This window comes from Tachypleus tridentatus, chromosome 13 (genome assembly GCF_004210375.1).
Source record: "Tachypleus tridentatus isolate NWPU-2018 chromosome 13, ASM421037v1, whole genome shotgun sequence".
In the NCBI taxonomy this organism is placed as follows: Eukaryota; Metazoa; Arthropoda; class Merostomata; order Xiphosura; family Limulidae; genus Tachypleus; species Tachypleus tridentatus.
In genome coordinates this window covers 245,530,490-245,549,937 of record NC_134837.1, presented here as the reverse complement: position 1 = coordinate 245,549,937, position 19,448 = coordinate 245,530,490, and the positions used below count along the sequence as shown (strand labels likewise).

At 31.1% G+C, this 19,448-nt stretch overlaps 1 protein-coding gene across 4 annotated transcripts in view; it reads left to right on the top strand.

Moving 5' to 3' along the window:
- The first annotated feature begins 784 nt into the window (after positions 1 to 784).
- Positions 785 to 19,448, top strand: part of LOC143240520 (uncharacterized) — a 33,833-nt gene continuing 15,169 nt past the window's right edge. For 2 of the 4 annotated variants that reach the window (XM_076483073.1, XM_076483075.1), the window contains exons 1-6: positions 786 to 1,118; positions 6,351 to 8,750; positions 9,456 to 9,680; positions 12,698 to 12,830; positions 15,189 to 15,393; positions 18,825 to 18,966. In XM_076483073.1, the coding sequence (XP_076339188.1) occupies positions 6,502 to 8,750; positions 9,456 to 9,680; positions 12,698 to 12,830; positions 15,189 to 15,393; positions 18,825 to 18,958 (2,946 nt within the window). In that variant the 5' untranslated portion in view covers positions 786 to 1,118; positions 6,351 to 6,501 and the 3' untranslated portion in view covers positions 18,959 to 18,966. Of the gene's footprint in view, positions 1,119 to 6,350; positions 8,751 to 9,455; positions 9,681 to 12,697; positions 12,831 to 15,188; positions 15,394 to 18,824; positions 18,967 to 19,448 lie in introns of all 4 variants that reach the window. The other 2 variants (XM_076483076.1, XM_076483074.1) reach the window with 2 other exon arrangements.

Below are 19,448 nucleotides of genomic sequence, written 5' to 3'. Positions count from 1 at the left end.
TAATGAAAAACAACAACAACAACAATAAATAAACGACTTTTTGATTTTACCTAATTCATACGCACTTGGGTAAGGAGAAGCAAGGAGGACAGCAATATGTTATTACATCCAAGTGAACTACAGAATAAGCTATTAAAATTAAAGTCATCGGTTTGAATTTTTTCCACAGGCTAATCCAATTAGAAGGGTTAAACGAGAGGGAGTGTAATAGTCAATCTACTGGTGATAAAACCAAAAAGCAAGTATATGAGCGGTGAATAGCTTTGGCTAAAGCTAAAGACAAGATATTGTTTGTTAACTATAGAAAAATTTCAAAGCAAGAATATTTTCATTAAACGGTAATAAATTCACCACTCATACACTTGACCAACTTTGTCTTATATCTATAGTCCTCCTATCTGCTGACATTATTACTTTAATATTAAACTCTTTTTATCAGTGTACTAATATTTTAATTCTGTATCACCTATTTATTACTAGATCATATCCAAAGAAGATAGATCAACGTTGTATTTAAACACGTGCGTTTCACCGTAAATAAATCACTTTATTAAGCTTATAAATCGTTGTTTGCTGACTTATTACTACTTGGTGTGTGTGTATATATATATATAACAATAATAATTTTTTATAGTTTCGTATTCTAAAATGAATATTTAAGGTGATTAGAATTAAGAAAGAATAAAAGCGTCTGAAGAAATAAATTAAAAACAATATTTTAAGCAGTAAAATGTCAACGACATGGCGTTGTAGTTGGTGGCTACAAAATGCGAAATAAACATTTTTGATTGGTTGATAAAATGCCACTGTAGTGCCACCTCTGGTTGTCTGTTGCTGAGAGAGAAAAGGTGTTGAAGATAGAAATTTCAGTGTAAGGGCAAATTGTTGTGGTTGTATGAAATTTGTTTGTTTCATTAATTAATCTTAGTTAGGATCATTCAGAAAATGTGCTTTGGGAATATTTAAGAAACATAAACATTGATCAGTTATTTGGAGTTTGTTACAAACTTTAGTGGCAAAAACTAAAGACTCAGAGGAGAGAATATTTTTACGTCAAGATCAAACTTAAGAAGTTGCCTGAAATATGTGCTGTTAAATACATAATTACAAATATTTGCGTAAGTATTATAAATATCTATTAAATATAATTATGCTATAGTTTGATATAAGACAAATAATCCTCTTGCCAAAGCTTATTCCTCTCTAGTTTGCAGTAAATGTTTTTAAGCTTATTTAAGATTTTACTTCTACTTCCAAAGAAATGTTCCGTAATTGCTCAGAGTTATTTAATTTACTGGGTAAGTTGTAACATTTTAGAAATGAAGAACTTGATATTTAACTATCTATTTAAATATTTTACTTAAATTGAATATAGCAGCATTAAGAAATTTTGAAAAAGTATAAAATAAAATTAACGTATAGTTGATATTCTTATTGTTATTAATATTAGCACCAGTATTTAGCTGTTACACATAAATCCATTTAATCTAAACAGTAACAAGTGAATTTTTGTTCTCAAACATTTTATTGGATGTTATAGTTTGAAGGTGAATGTGAACCAATCTATTTCAAAGAGTAAATTCTCCTCACAAGAGATAGGGTGAGAGATAGTTTTTCTACTTATAACTTTTCAGATTTCACACTATTAATGATATTTAGCTACACTTGAAGCTTTATAATTTAATCTATTGTGACATGCCATAATTTTTATAAAATGGTTTGTTTTGAATTTTTGCCAAGCAACTCAAGAGCTATCTGCACTAGCTGTCCCTAATTTAGCAGTGTAAGACTAGAGGGAGGTTGGACTAACTGTCACATTATAATGCACCCACAGCTAAAAGAGCAAGCATGTTTGGTGTGACAAGGATTCGAACCAGTGACACTCAGATTAAAAGTCAAATGCCTTAACCACCTGGCCATGCTGGGCTTTTATGAAATGGAAAACTTTTATTGCTGCTATTGGAGTGTTTCTTTTTTTAGATAACATGTTCTAATTTCTTTGAGTATCTGGAAAAACAAAGTAATAATCAGTCTACTTTTAATTTTACATTTTGTTTTGTTACTTTACATCAGTTAACAATAGTGTTAGATTGATTTCTGGTTGGTTTTTTTTTATTTTAAATGTCAGTGTGATAATAATGTTGTTAGGGAGTACTATTCAAGAGAACTTAATGATTGATTGTGTAGTTTCATTCTGGTATCACAAATTGTAGCATTATTCATAATTTACTTCATGCTGAACATTTTACCAGTATTACATATAAAACCATGACATACTTTGCTAAATATTTCCATGATAAGTATATTAAGATGCCATCATATTTGGATGTTATATATGAAATTGGAATGTGTACTTTATAGTATTATAGATAAAAAAAATATATATGTGTATGTAATAATAATTAACTTTAATTGTTTTTAGTCTGTGAATGTAACTTTTTGACTTTAAAAATAATTCTTAAACATTAATTTAGAAATATTATACTCACCTTTAACTGATTTGGCAACCTGGATATTTTAACCAATTTGCTCACTCTATAACTATGTTTTTGACAAGTTTACATAACCAACTACAATGTTACTGGATAACTAACACTAATCTCTTTTTTTGTTTTCCCATAACTGCATCATCCACTTCACATGTAATTTCTAGTAACTCCAAAGACATTAAACCTTCTACCACTAAGGTTGGTTGGTTGATTGATTGGCTGGTCTGGTGTTTTATGGCACAAAGCAGCTAGGCTATCTGTGACAAACATCCAGTAAAAAGTTAAAATTAAAGAACATGTAATAAAATTCATAAAAGGAAACTAAGGAGAGCAAAACAAAGTTTAAATAAAAAAACAAATATTAAAACCAATGTTTACATCTAGTCTACAGCAGTAAGAGAAAAATTACAGTAATACAAGTTGTAAAGGACTTTTTGTAGTATAATTGTAATTATAAAAACTAACAAGGAAGACAAGTATAAAATCCACTGTCAGTCACCCGAAGTTGGCCTTTCCAGGCCTGGTGCCAAGTTATTTTATATTATGGCCATTTGCAGAAAGTAAACTAATAAAAGTTTTAAAGACTTGTAGCAAAGATTTAATTATTACTCACCAGAATGATTAAGGAATAGTTCAAACAGCAGCATTAGTCACCTGAAGTTGACCTTTCCAGTCCTGGAAAGTTACTTGACGTTACAGCCATTTTCTAATTTCAAATCAAACTAGATAGACTTTGATTCTTAAAAGGGAATCACATTAAAAAAGGTCTATTGTATAAATTAAAAAACTTAAATAGTATTAAAAAGATTAATGGCCTTTAAAAACTAAAAACGTTTTCAAAGTGGACAGTGTCACCATCACCAATAACATTATCTAACGTTATGGATAAACCTTAACTCAGAACATGTTTAAAATGGTGCCGTCGTTGAGAGTCATAATGACGGCAAGAAAATAAGATGTGATTTACTGTGACCTGAGTATCACACAGACTACACAATGGTGCATCAGTTCTAGATAAAAGAAAACAATGAGTCAAAAAACTGTGACCAATGCATAGTATAGTTAGAACAACTTCTTTCAGATCCTTACAGAAGCAAAATGACCAAAATCCAATATAGGGTTTTATTTGGAAAAACTTGTTCTCAAGTTGCTCACTCCATGTTGACTGCCAACTGACACACAGCCGAGCCTTGAATACAGGACCATAGTCCATGTATGGAACAGGCACAGTGGTGATAGTGCCAGAGCAGATAGATTTAGCTGCGGTGTCGGCCAGCTCATTCCCACAAATACCAACATGGCCCAGTATCAAGAAAAACTAAATAGAAGTATATGTTAAAGAGAAATGGACCAATTGGTTTTCAAATATGAGCAAGAGCGGGGTGGAAACTAACGTGAAGCAATTCCAGAGCCAGTGAAGAACTAAGCGAGTCAGTATAAATAGTGCAGTTTGAGTTCTGCTTACCTTCTATATGATCCAGGGCAAGAGAAACTGTGTACAGTTCAGCAATGAACACAGAAGCTGTAGAGGGGATTCTGCATGCAACCACCAAACCACAACAAACCATGACAGAGACCACAGTCACCTAATTTTGAACCATCTGTATAAATAGGAATGGAAGGATGGTTTGAAAGATGTTCAGCAAATAACAAACAGTATTTCAAATCAAGATTGACTGCTTTTCTCAGATGACTTAAAGATAGGTCACTTTGGTGACTGTAAGAACCCATGGTGAGATGGGCTGACCAATGGATACAGCAATGTTATCCAAGGACAGACCCAATTCATCCAAGTGCACTTGGATATGAAGGCCAAAAGGAGCACTGGGAGATCATCTGTTATGAAAAAGCATGGCCCACTGAGGAAGGAAAACACAACCACAGGTGGGATGATTTGGTAAGGAATGACGTTTCGAAGCATACAGTAAGTACAGTTGCAAATGGGAGAGGTTCAAAGAAGGTTCACGAGACTCTATGTATAAGCTCTGAACTGGGAAAGTGCAGAAAGCCCCAGTGCAGAGCCGAAGTCCTTGATGATGAAAGGGGTCCAGCATCTTTAAGGCTGAGGTCCTAGCAGAGCCACAGACCAATGATCCATAGTCGAGTTTTGATCGAATTTGAGCACGATATATCTTTAGCATAGAACACTGATCTGCTCCTCATGTGGTGGAAGAGAGGACACAGAGGATGTTCAGTGCTCTTGTACATTTGACTTGCAGCTGCTTGATGTGTGGTAGAAAGGCAGCTTATGGTCAAAGATAAGCCCCATGAACTTTGTCTTAGGAACCACTGGCAGCACAACTTCACAGATACAAAGTTCAGGATCAGGTGAATTCCCTGTTGGCAGCAATCACCTTTGAATGACAACTCAAGTTAGAAATTTTACTTTTGTTTTCAACTTGATGCACATGCTTAAACTTTAAAATTTTCTTAGCACATGGTCAACATTTATTTTTTTGGTTCTCAAAAGAACATCAAATTTTACTGTTCAACAGGTAACATTTTTAATGATTTTCTGTTAGAAAAATTGGCATAGCAATGATGACTGATAAACAAATGCTATATTTTTTGTAAATGTTTCAGTCCTCATTGCTATGCCAATTTTCATAACAGATTCTAACCAGTTCAGTATATTTTATTTCTTCTTAGTGCAAGGTCAGAGCTGTGTCCAAATGAGAAGTAACAGATTAGATTAAAATTGAGAAGGACAATGTTAACAGAAATAAGAGTAGAGTTTAAAGGAATAGAGCAAAGATAAATTTAAAACCATGAAAGCACTATGCTGCCAAAGAAAAAGATAAATTACATAATAAGCATGAAAGATACCTGGAAAAAAACTACAATAATAATAGCAGAAAAAAGAAACAAAGATAAAAAAAAAAAGACTTTAAGTAAACACCTGAACAAGTCTCAACATAGTCTGCACAAGTTTTAAGAATTAACGTTCTGACAAGATAAAAGTGAGAAAACTTTTCACTGAATGGACTAAAGTCCCCAATCCAGATTCCAAAATGAAAGGAATCAAATTTTCTCAATGTGCAGCAATTGCCAAGTTTGAAAAACTTCACAAGTCAGCTGATTAGGGACCAAATATTATTAAACATCATCTTCACAAATCTATTTAAAAATTCAGTTTATGATTTTTTTAGATATATATGTAAATGATTATAGAAAAACGAAACGAAAATTCTATTTACTTTACTAAGTAAGTAAAATTAAACATTTGTTTCATGTTTCATGTTATATGTGACTTTAAGCTGGGCCTAGCAAAATTTGTTTGGTGTGTTCTGTTTCATCAGACTTTCTGATGAATTTTAGTTTTATGTATGTATGTCTATAATTATATATATTATGTGTTAATGTAATTGGTTTGGAAGTCTTGACAAAATGTTCCATTAGCTGTAGGCTTCTCAGTAATGATTGAATTTTTGACATAGAAGATATATGAGGGAAATATAAGAAAATGGTAGATGTGAAGCATTTAGCATGATATTTTAAAATAATAGAAAAATAACTTTTATGAATTTCCCTAACTTTTTAAAAATTTTATGTGTGGTAAACATTAGTTATATAACTTAAATTCCTTGAAACTTGTTAAATATTGCCATACTCTTGGTGTATGCATGCTGGTTCACGTACCTCTTTAATTATCAAAACATTATGTATACCTTAAACTATATTGAATTGTGCATGCTGATTGTGAATCAGAATAAAAAAAAATGGTATTTATGATTTTGAGCTTTCTTTCAACTTTACTGGAACTGAAGTGTTTGAATAACCTGTAGATAGTTTGATTTTTCTTTAAGTGAAAAAAGTGTTAATATACCAACTGTTCATTTACTGTTTATTTTTATTTTGCAGAAACAATTATGGAAGAATTAAAACTATAATTCTCATTTATATCTTTGCCAAATTACTTGACCTGCTGTTCTGATGAAAAATTGAATCTGAAAAAGGCAGATAAAATGTAAAATATCATTGTGTCAGATTCCTGTGAATAAAATCAGCAGTGATGAGTACAGTAGGACAGTTCATTACTAGGGCAGATAGTCCTCATGAAAACAAAATTTCTAACAGTTACAAGATAAGTATCTGTGGAGTAGATGATTCTTGTGAAAACAAACTCTTCAACAATTGCAAAATGACAAATTTTATTGAAATAGAAAATGCTTGTGAAAACATTTTTTCCAATGATCATAAGATGACAAATAACAGCAGGATAAACAATACTGTTGAAAACAATGTCTCCAAGAGTGATTGTAAAATGACAAATATTAATGTGAGAAGTCTTTGTGAAAAAAAGGACTATGATGAAAAGTTTGCTGAAACATGTATAGATGCATGTAAAAAATCAGAAACATCTAATGACTGTGACATAGAAAATATTAAGGAGAGATTAGATTCTATTTCATTAAATGAAACAGATGATGAAAGAAGCAAAGATGAACAGGAGCCAAAAAACATGTTTAGGCCAAATTTCCTTTCTGAAGAAGCTGAGCATCATCCTGAAGAAAAAATTGTATTGCGAGGACCTGTTAACATTAATGATGGTAAAAAAGCTGCATACCCTTGTTCCAAGAAACTCAAATCAACATCTGTCAAATCTAATATTCAAAAAGCATTCAATAACAAAAATATCTCTGAAGTTTTGTCAATTACTACAAAACCTTTTATGTCTGGTGGTGTTGTCATTAGTAAAAGGTTGGAACATGAAAGTCAATATTTATCTGCATTGGCTAAAAACAATGTAAATTCTCCTGACTCTTCCACTAGTCCTGGAAGTTTTTATTCCAACAGTTTAACATCACCTTCTTCTGAAGAATTACAGAGCCCTTTTTCAGATGTATCCTGTGCTAGTGAATTGTGTAGTGATGAAAATTGCATTAATTTGTTAGATAGTAGTTCTCCTGTTCCAGACAATATTTTGGAATTTGTTATGGAGTGTGAAGAAAACCAGCACTGTAATAATATAATAGATAAACCTGATCTAAGTCTTTCTAAGTTGGGTAAAGGTTGGGATGAACATACTTCATTTCAGAAGTTCATTCAGGACAAAGACAATTTGCAACAACCAAATGAGATCTATAGCCATTCAGATAGTTATAATTCTTTTAATAATTTTATTGAATCGCAAGAACATTCATCAAAGAATTATCCCACTGATTTCCAAACTCAACAATCAGAGAGTTTTAATTTTACATATAACCCTCAAAAGTTTATGGGTTCTGTGACATCTCAGTCCACACCTTATTCATCTTCAAGTGCTCACCGCTGTAGCTTTGAACAAAATTCCTTTTTAGATCTTGGCAGTTTCCCCATCCAAAACACCAATGATATAATTGACCCTCTGTTAGGTAATCAAAGTGATATATTTCAGAAATCTGGTATTATAGCTGATACATCTTTTGTTAACCTTTCCAGCACATTTCATAATCGTAGCATTCCATGCAAGCCTTCATCAAAATATTGTAATGTCCTTCAAATTCCAAGTACATCTCCATTAGAAAATAAAAATACTATTGTCCAAGCTCCAGTAATGAATGTATCAGTAGCTTGCTCATCTTATTCTGAAAATACTCCTGCTCAACAAAAAACAAATGTAAATACTGTACAGAACAACTCCAGCAATATCAAAGTTTCCTTAAGTAACCAAAACCTATCCCTCCAAAATTTCAGAACTGTGGACTTCAGACAAAGTTCTGATTTTCAAAATGCTAGCAATATACAAAAGGGATTTTCTTGTTTTCAAGAGCAGCAGCTTATTGTCAGAGACAATACTTTGCCTAACCAGCAATTTGTAACTGAGTTTATGGAAATTATTGGTTCAGCTACAACCAATAATGCACCAAAAAGTTCTTGTACCACACAAGTTCCAGGTTCCATTAAAATAAATAGTTCTTCAGAAAATCCTGATAATGCACAGATTGTAGATTCAACAGAACTTGTTAATCCAGCACAAAATTTTAACTTTACTAAAACAAATTGTGAATTACAGAAGAATTCAGTTCTTGAAAATTACAATGGAACTATATCAAGCACAGGAAATGATAGCAAACATGATTTTAAAATTCACAGTGATATTACATCTGCTGTTGTAGATAGCTGTAAAGTAATGCCTCAGATTTTATCATCACAGCAACATTGTATGAAAGGAAGCCTATCTACTGTAACTTTGATTATACCAAGGAAGGATTTACCTCGAACCAGGCGAATACTTCCTAAACCTGATAAAAACCAAATCATCAGCACCTCTTCGGACAGGTACAGTATGTTAACTATTTTTTTTTTTTCCCATTTTATTATAAGGTAGATACTGAGAGAAATATTTCTCTTTTTATTTCTCATAACTTTGTTGGTATTTATTCTGATAATACAACTTGAAAAGTAAAAAACCATTGTATTTGATATTCTTTATAACCATTTCCTTTGTATATTTGACTTTCAAGATTTCAGCATTTTCATGATGTAGTGTCTTCTGTGGTCCCACACATACCTCAAGTTACCATACAACGTATATGTAAGAGAAACCTCATTTAATTATCTGATTTGGATCTTTTTTAAACTTGAACAGATATAAAGTTTAAGAACTTTATTATTGATTCATATTATGAATTAAAGTATTTAGTTCATTCACAAACCCATCCATCCAGTACCATGAAAACCTTGTTCAGTATTTTCAGTTTCAACCAGTATGTCATGTGATGTACTATGGCATAAAGATTGGTTGCTATACAAGTATAGCACAGTTTCAGTGGATTATCACATTATGGCTGTAGATGGTTACAGGTATTAAGATGTGTTATAAAACGTGGTGTCACAATTTTTTTTTTTCTTTGGTCGTACTATAAATGTGAACATATTTTTCAGCATTCCTTGTAACTCTTCATGGAAAATGTGATACCTTAATTCATAGCTATGATCTAAAGATAAATAAATAACTCTTGTTTTTTCTTCTTTAACCACTAGCTGCCAATTACTTTTTTCAACTCAAAATGGCAAGGAAACATCACAAGTGAAAAATGGAAAGGAAAGATTTGGCCACAACTTTAAATATAAAGGTAGTGCCTTGGAAGACTTACGAAAGACCATGGACCCAAAAAGCATAGAAAAATATTCTTTGAAAGTTAACCTAAAGATGGCAAATGAACCAGAAAAAAATGAATTTATCTTTAAACTGGATGAGCATGGAAGGTAAACTTGAAACTAGATAATTTCTTAGAAAAAATACTTGAACAATAAGTACAATTTTTTTATTGGTTTTTGAACTAAAATTTAAAGTTCTTTTAAATAAGTCTTTCTCACTTATATTTTAAGTAACTTTAAATTCCTGTTTTTGGAATTAAAGAATTGTGATAATAAAAGGTACTTTAAAACACCTTTTTAAATTTCAAAAAAATATACTTTACAAAATGTCAAAAGAACTACATATACCATGTATCTTGTATTACATTCTAAACTAGCTTTCATTTGTATTAAATACTAAACAGGCTTAAGTGAATAAAGTTAGATTTATTTACATATTGAATCATTTTACACATTAAAGGAAAGAAAGATGTATTGTCCAAAGCCATATGTAATTTTCTGTTAAAATACATTCCAACTTTTGTTAAACATCACACTGCTATTAAAATGCTTTTAAAAATAAGTACTTTAAGACATGTTTATTATTCAAAATGGCTGGTCTGGCTTGATGATTAGAGTACTTTACACTTAATCTGTGGATCTTGGGTTTGAATTATGTAACCAAATGTGCTCACCTTTTTGGCTGTATGGGTTTATAATGTGACATTCAATCATTGATAAAACAGAAGTAGCCCAAGAGTTTGTGGTGGGTGGCATTGACTATGTGTATTCCCTTTAGTCTGTCAATTTGAAATTAAAAATGGCTAAACCACAGTAACTTTGTAAATACCTTAATAAACAATTATTCAAAATACAAGTGGCTCTTGATTAATATTTGCACTTAAAGTTAAAAGTGGTTTTTCATATGGACGTGAATGAGACAATGTCACATTTTTGTTCCCAAGGAATTGGTGAACATATAAAATGCCATTGTGTTTATTGCATGGATACAGATAGTGTGAAATTTTTACATCTTTGTATTAGATTATACATATATTAATGAGTATTTAGTTTATTATTACAGTTATGCAATTAAAATCAGTTTTCCCTCTGTTTTAACTACTGGAATATTTCTGATTTTAATATTCTAAACAATGACAGTTAAAAAGATAACATTAATTTATACTATTAGTTTTAAGTACTAAAATAAAACTGACTGGAACTGTTGTTTACATACTTATACATGTATCAGATTTAAATAGTATAGAAGTGCAGACATCAGATAGTTTCACTCAGTTAAAGTAGCCCACATTTTTTATGACATGCAGAGTTAAAATAAGCAAGATATTATTTATACATCTATGATAGTTTTTACTTAGCACTAAGTTCATAAGGAATTAATGAGGAATAAAAATGAAATGGCAACAGCAACAAACTTATGATATTTGCAAGGTGGAAATGGACCTTTAATGCTTGAACATTAAGGAGTATACATAAATTTGTCTTAGCAAGCTATATTAAGCAATGAAAATTGCTAGGTACAAAAATTTCTGTATTTATAGGGTTCCAATAATTTATAAAGAGGAATTAAAATACAAACTGAAAAGAGAAGAAACTGCAACAGATATTACATTATGATTTTCAGTGAAATTATTAAAGTTATTTAGAACAAGCAATTGAAGGGAAGTTGTGTTATTATTTAGAGTTGAGAGTTTATTTGTAGACTTTTAACTACTTAAGAGTTCATTATTGGATAATACCAATGAGATGTTTTTAAATATGTAATAATAGCGAGGTTCTAATTGCTTTCACTGTTTGTAGTCTGAAGGATTTGAGATATTGTTCTATGTTTTTTGCAGGTTTATTAGAGAAATTTGTATATTGTTTTTCCAATGTAAGTGATGCTAAGCTGCCTTGATTGAGAAACATGTAGGAGTAAATAATGTCTTTAGATGTGAATATATTTTGAATTCTAATGAGTAGTTTAAATATCATTTGTAGTTTAACCTGTGGATGAAAAGTTTTAATGTTCCTGTACTTTGTAATTTAAGTATAAAACTTTATCTTAAGCAAGGAATAATAAAATTTCTTTCACTTCATTTCTACTCATCTATATAAAATATTGGAACTTTATACAGTTAGAAATCATTGTTTCTTAATGCTTGACCTTGTTTAGCAAAATGCAACAAAATTAATGATAATACAGTTAAGTAGCTTCATATTGTTTTTTTATTTTAGAAAATATTTTGGAGATTTAGGCATATTTGAATTTACAATATATCTTTCATATTTAATGTGGAGAATACTATTCATTTTTGCAGTATAGTGTATGTTTGCATTAAAGTTTAATTTTATGAACTATTAAGCAAGTGTGAATATTTACATACACTTGTATATTTATATAAACTAGTTGGACCACCCATCAAACCAATGGGTGAAATAAAAACTTGTTTGTAAAAAAGGACAGGAAATTGTGCTTCTATGTTTTTTACTATCATAATAAACATTAAAGCTGCAATACAAATATGTAAAGGTACCAATATTGAAAAGAAAGATATTGTTTTCAAAAGTTCTAACAGTAATGGTTATCTAGTTTATTCGATTACTGAAGATATATATAACATTGGTGGTTTTTCTGAAATTATATGGGGGAATTCACCATCACCCCCCATGACCTTCTTCATACCATCCTTAGTAACAGTGTTAAGTCTGGTACTAATTGATCACGAATTATGGAAATGTATAAGGAACAGATGCACACACACACACACACATATTGATGTTTATTTATAAAGATGACATACTATTGTGTCAAGTAAAGCTAAATTACATGTTCTTTGCTTTATAACTGTAAATGTTGAATCTGCATATGACCTCTTCATTTTCATCTTGTTCCACTATGTGTAGCAGATTCAGCTGCACAATGTTTTTCTCTATATTTGAATGGAGAAACAAAGTTCTCCATGATTTGAAACAGAGGCAGAATGGGAAAGTTGCAACCCTTATTGTAAATCTATATGCATGCAGGATAAAAATTTTATAAAGTTGGGTATTGCATATTGCATAATAAAATTTTCCAGTATCATACGTATAAGCAAGAAATTTGTTATTGTATTAGTTTGTTATAACAAAATTCTTTTGTCCAGCTTTATACATCGTGCAATCAAAACAAACAACCTTGTTCAAACTTTTGTGCTGTTGAAAAATTGGAAATTTGTAAGAGAAAATCAGAGACTTAACTGTATCAAGGAAATAAACAGTCAAGACAAGGATGGAAGGGTAAGTAATAGCTATATTTAACATCAGGCATATACAGGATATTCAAATCTCTTCACTGTGGTATTATTTGTTATGAAGTCTATATATGTTGTATTTTTAACTCTCTTACTGTCATGTTCTCCATCTATAGTTTTACCATGGGAGTCTGGGATATTTTTACCGCCTTCAATCTTCCCAAAGTTTACCAGTTTTAAATTTCAGATAAATGATGAAATATTGAAATGTTTTATTGTGTACTTCAAAGTAAATTTGGCAGTGAAAGTGTTAAGGTATGAAATGCTTAAGATAACAAAAATTAATTGCTCTTTAGTTTTAACAAACATTAAAACATAACTTGTCATTTATAGTAAATCAAAAGACAAATCCTGGTCATTGATGATTTTTCAAGTATAACTTTTGTTAAAAACATTTTAATAAAACTGGTAGGAGTTGAACTAACTCTAAAAATAGCTGTTTATAGATTGTAGTAGGAATTGTTTAAATATAATTTTTTAGATAATTTTGAAGGACCAAATAAATTATGCTTATCTTGTCTACATGCATGTGCACATTAGTAATGGAAACTAATGAAAAGGAGAAAATATGTAAAGTTTAGCTAAAAAATATAACTATTTAAAATATCATTTTTAGGTGAAGCTTCTGCACTTGAACAAAATGTGAAGTTGTAATGAAAACTTTTGTGATGGTAATTATCACAGTTTTAGTGCTTAATCACCAAGCTGCTCAAATGTTTTAGTTATTTCATTAAGTTTATAGAAATTTTCATAGCAAAAACTTTTTTTTTTTTTTGAGGATCTTTATAGCAGATTTATAAACATTTGTTATAACTTATAAGACATTATGGTATACTGTGCTGAAAATAACTGTTATTAGTAGCTCTTACCATTGGCTGCCTGTGGGTGAACACTAAAATATTACATATATCATATATTGTGAAATATAGATAATTAATCTTCACAGTGGCTTATTGTGTTAAACTTACTATGAATAGGCATGTGTCTTAGCAATTAATAATTTGGACAGTCAACATGGTTTCACTAAGGAAAAATCTTGCCTTACATATTTTTTGACGTTGTTTGAAAAGGTTAGAAAATGGAAATGAAGTAGAATTGGTGCATATGAATTTGCAGAAACATTTGACAAAGTGCTACATAAAAGACTTGTTAAAAAAAAAATAGGTGTATGGGAATGAGTTTGCAAACTGGATGGAAGAGTGGTTGGATGAAGGGAGCAGAGGGCTGTTACAAATGGAGTTTGGTCAAACTGTATTAATGTCATGAGTGAGGTACATCAGGACTTAGGCTTATGACTTTTGCTGTATTTGATTTACTTATTTGACTACTTGTTATGTAGTCAATAGATTACTTAAATTTCCAGATGATATTTAGGTCTTGGCTGTTGCTAGCTGTGAAGAAGGATATTGTTGATTTACAAAAGGATTTAGATTATTGATTGAGTTGGGCTAATAAATAGCAGATGGATTTTGATTATAATAAATGCAAGATAATGCACATGGGTTATCATAAATTGAATGGGAATAATCTTAACAGTGTCATGAAAGAAAGGGATCTTAGTGTAATAGTCATTCAGTCTCTAAAGCCACTCAAACTGTGTGCTGTTGCGAGTGATAGGGTAAAATAGGATTGTAGGTTGTGTCTACAAAAATATTGAATACAAGTCTAAAGAGGTTATAATTTCTTTGTATTTGTAATTGGTGAGGCAACATTTTGAATATTGTGTTCAACCTTAGGAAACACATTGAATTGTTGAAGGGTTCATAAAAGCTTTACTAGAATGGTACCTGAGGTGGAGGAGTTGTTATATGAGGAGAGACTAAACTCTCTCAGACTGATAGGAGAGATCTGATTGTGCTGTTTAAGATTGTGAAGGGAATTAATAGTGTTGATACATTTTTTTTTCATATTGAATAGTGAGAATAGGTCTAGAGGACACAAGTATGAATTTTGGCAAGGAATGAGTTATTGTCAGCTAAGAGAGTAAATATAAATTAGTTTTAGGAAAAGCTTGATAAGTATATTATGAAATATAAGTGCTGGCTTTATATTTTTATTCAAGTTAAGTTATTTTAGAGTGTGGAACAACCATGTTGGCCCAAATGTCATGTTATTCAAAAATGTTGAATAACATGTTTAGAAACATACCTAATAACTTTATATAAATGCACAAATAATATTTTTAATGTATTAAATTAGTAAGTGAAAATTAATATTTTGTTACTTTGAATTTGGTATATGTTTGCATTTGTGCTTATATATAAAATTTTGTATAAATGTATTTCAAGTGCATTGTTGTAACTATGTTTTTCGTTATTTAAGTTCCACTACATTCTCTTTCTAGACACTTCTCCACTGTGGTGTACTTTGTATGCCACATGTACCTCTTCTCACAAAAGCAATCCTTGAGCTTGGAGGAGATAGCTCAATTAAAGATGGCACAGGAGAATCACCACTTCATTATGCTGCTTGTAGAGGATTAGACTTTGTGGAAGTGTTACAAGTATTAACTGACATATCAGTAAATGTAAATATTAACAATTCAAATGGTGAGTTATGAATGTCAAGCCTAACAAACTTAACTGTTTATTGTAAAGATGTTATAGCTCTATTATTTTTGTTATATTAAAGAACAAGCATAATTTTCATCAGGTGTAGAAATGATAGAAGTTTCATGAAATTGTCACATTTTTACAATGCATATTCTGAAAAAGATATATTTGTATATTGGTTCTACTTCGTACACAATTAATTAAAGAAACATTGTGTAAATTATTTAACTCTTTTTAAAGACAAAGTGAAACCTGGTTACAAACAGCTTAGTTTAATTAAGTGGCAATAAGAGACTAAGATATAATACTATGTGAAAAGAGATAAATTAGGCTTTGGTTTATCAAATACACTCTTTTCTATTCCCTTATTGTTTTTATTCTAATTATACTTTTCCTTGTTATTATAGAAAAACAGTTTATTTCTCTATAAGAATGTTTAATAATTTATACAAAATTCAGATGTTATTTAGTTTGTGCTTTTTGTGATTCTTACTAAAACTTTTATCGTTTCACAGTTCCAACTAACTGTACATAACTAGTTCTACATCTACACTTTTACCTCTTATCTCTTTACTCCTCAAGGTGGATTAATGTTCATGGTGAGGGGACCTCCCAGAGAAGGTTCTGTAAGGTTTATCTCTTCTGGGATCTGAACATCTATCCACATGTTTGCCATGCATCGTAACTTACGAAGAGGCAGAGATGATCTTGGTTTAGTGGAGTCAGGGGTGCTGCATTACAATAATTTGACCTTGAATTCCTGTAGACAGATGGTGTTGGGGTGGCACCCCTGTCGTTATTTGGCTGGTTCTGTTGGGGTAGAGTCAACTATATCAGCATTGGGCATTCTCAACAGGTGTTGTGGACATTTTATGTGATGCTGGTGTTTAGGTATAGTGCTCATGAAGCCCTGGTGTTGCTGCAGTATTTCTGTTTGGCATTGTAGCATGTTGCTCATAGAGCTCAATAGTGGGTGGGCACTGAATCTTTCTCCTTGTATAATAGATCTCCTAAATCCTAATAAAAAATAAAATAATAAAACATTTTGTAGGTAAGTAACCACATATAGGAGACTCTGAACAGTGGTCTTCACCCCATTCTGTACCTGTACATATAATGCATTCTTTGTCAGACAAATCTTCAGGGCAAATGTCTTTTTTATTATCCAGAAGGGATGAGAGGGGCTTGCTGGCTCTCCAAAGTCAGTCAAGAAGCTGCATTCTGGAGACATCTTGATGGAAAACATCCATCAGTGAACTCTTTCTGAATTCAAGGGCCATTGGGGATATACTTATTGAGGTTACTCCCCATACAACTTTGAATTATTCCTCACAAGGAATTATTGTTGAGAGGGGTTTAAAGAACATCCCTGAGTTGGAAATTTTTGTTGGTTTCTGCAGGCAAGGAGTTTCTGCAGTGAGATGCATCTCCACTCATGAAAAATGAAGTATACTGCCTACCAGTGTTCTTATTTTGACACTTTTATCACTATTTCAGCCTACCTCTATCAAGGCAGGTTTTCTGAACTGTATGGTATAGTCTTATATTCCTAACTCTCTTCTGTGTTTCTTGTGTCAGTGGTTTGGAGATTCAGAGACATCTAGTCATGGTCCTTTGACACATGCTGGTTGTGGTGACAAAAAAAACTGATGTCTACATGTCAACTGGACCCTTGCTGTGTTAGTTGTAGTGGTTCCCTTACTTTCATTATTGCTTTATAGGGGTGGAGGATAAAGAGGTACAGTATTTAAAAACCATCAATAATATTCTTATCTGGAGGTTCAAAAATTGTTGTCCCCTACTCCTTATGGGATTTATACTACTGCACTACGTTCAACTGTGATGGTGGGTGTGCAGACAGTCTCTTCCATATAATGTGAAGAGTCTTTTGACCTCAATTGAATTGATAGTAAAATGATACTCTTATCTCTGTCCCCACCATTCTTTCCAGTGACTGCCCTGATTCACTTCCTTCAGTTTCAGTTTCCAATGGCTGCTTGGGTCCATCTTCTATGGCTCCAGAATGCAGAATGATTACTCATTCTCACTCTTAGTCACTGGAATCTATGTCTACTGACAGAGATCTGCCCACGTGACCCAAGGAAGGATCCATGGAGATCAATAGACTTCTTTCTGGTAAAGAGAAAAATGGTGTGGTCATAAACAAAAGGGTTCTTCATCTATGTAAAAATTGTCTCTGATACAGTGGCATTCTCTATTGTGCACATCATGAGATTTTATTGACTTGTATTCAATGTTTAATTGAACTACTTTTTCTTTTTGTTATATCAGTTAGTATACCTACCATAAAATTGTAGCTGATAATCATATTTCAATTGTTTATAATTTTTAAGTTATTAATTTTATAAAGCAATATTTTAAAAAATCCTGAATTTTTCCTGAGTAAGAAATGTAGCATAATTTCTCCTAAACATCCCATCTTTTCTATTTTATTCACCACCCCTCCAATAAGTATGAAATTTAATGTAAATTACTCACTATCAAATTGCTCAATTTCTGAACTACTAAAGATATATTATTCTGTTAATCCCTCCTCACATTATTCAAAATTCATAAACCAACTGATTATAAAATTTTTGGGTAATAATTATTCATAATTTATCTTATCTGATTTTCAGAAACATCAGTTTACAATTTTTAAGTTTAAGTGATTTTCATTCCTATAAAGTTGCATTATCTTTTCATTGTTTTTCGTAAAAAATGTAATTCAGTATTTTGATAAATTAACTTTAGTTCAGGTTTTATTTCTTTTTCTTTTTACAGGGTTAAAACCCAATTTTACATTTTACAATGATTAATCTTTATTTGGAACATCATAAAAATACTTTTGTGTCTTTTATAGTGAATTCATACATACCTTCTGGCAGTTATATTTCATTAGACTTACTTATGGAAGTAAATATTAACCCTTTTGCTAATATTCACTCTTTCTTTTATCAAATTATTTTCTGTTGAATTAACTTAATAAAGTAATGAATCTTGATCTTTAACAGTTTTTTTTAAACTGTCATATTTTTTCCAATTCATATGTTTTTATATAAATTTTCTTATCCTCCAATCCTCATATCTTCCATTTTGTTGGAGTTTCTCTGTGTATATCTTTTTACGTCCTTGTATCTTGTGTTATCTTTGAACATTTGTGTTGTAATTTATTTGTTTTCCTTTTATACTCTTTGTGGAGTTATATCCTGAAGGGTGATCTTTGAAGTCACGACACCGGGAGCAAAATTAATAGAGAAAAAACACAACTCTAAGTGTTGTAGTGTTTTTTGTATATTTTACACTTAAATGTATGTTCAGCTGTACTGAATATTCTCAGAAGAAAATGTAACAGATTTTATTATTTCATTTAGATCTTATTATTTGGGGCATCATATTTCTTATAATCTCGTGTTTATTACTCTTAGGTCAGACACCCTTACACTATGCAGTTTTGAATCATGGTGCCAAACACAAGAATGAAAAAGACAAGTCTGAACAAAATAGAGTGGTTGATAACTGTTCTACAATCAAACTTCTTCTGGAAAAAAGGCACTATTAACATGTCAGGTAGGCAATAGTTGACACTAAATTTATCTTAATTATTAAAATCTCAAAATATATGTATTAGGAACTAGAAGTTGTCTACTTTTGACTTTTGATCACAATTCTATGAGAGTAGTATATAAAGAAAAAAATGAATTCCTTTCACACCAAACATGCTTGCCCTTTTTTTCAGCTGTGGGGGTATTATAATGTGGCAGTTAATCCTACTATTCACTAGTAAAAGAGTATTCCAAGAGTTGGTGATAGGTGATGATGATTAGCTGTTTTCCTTTTAGTCTTACACTGCTAAATTAGGGACAGCTAGCCTAGATAGATTTTGTGTAACTTTGTGCAAAATTAAAAAACAAACATATTTTCACAAGACCACTAAAATTACTGACTCTTGTTGATGACAATAAACATTATACCATAGCATTATTAGTTCAGAAAAACAGTGAATATAACATTGAGGTTTTATTAAATGTTAACTTTGTAAAAATCCTTTA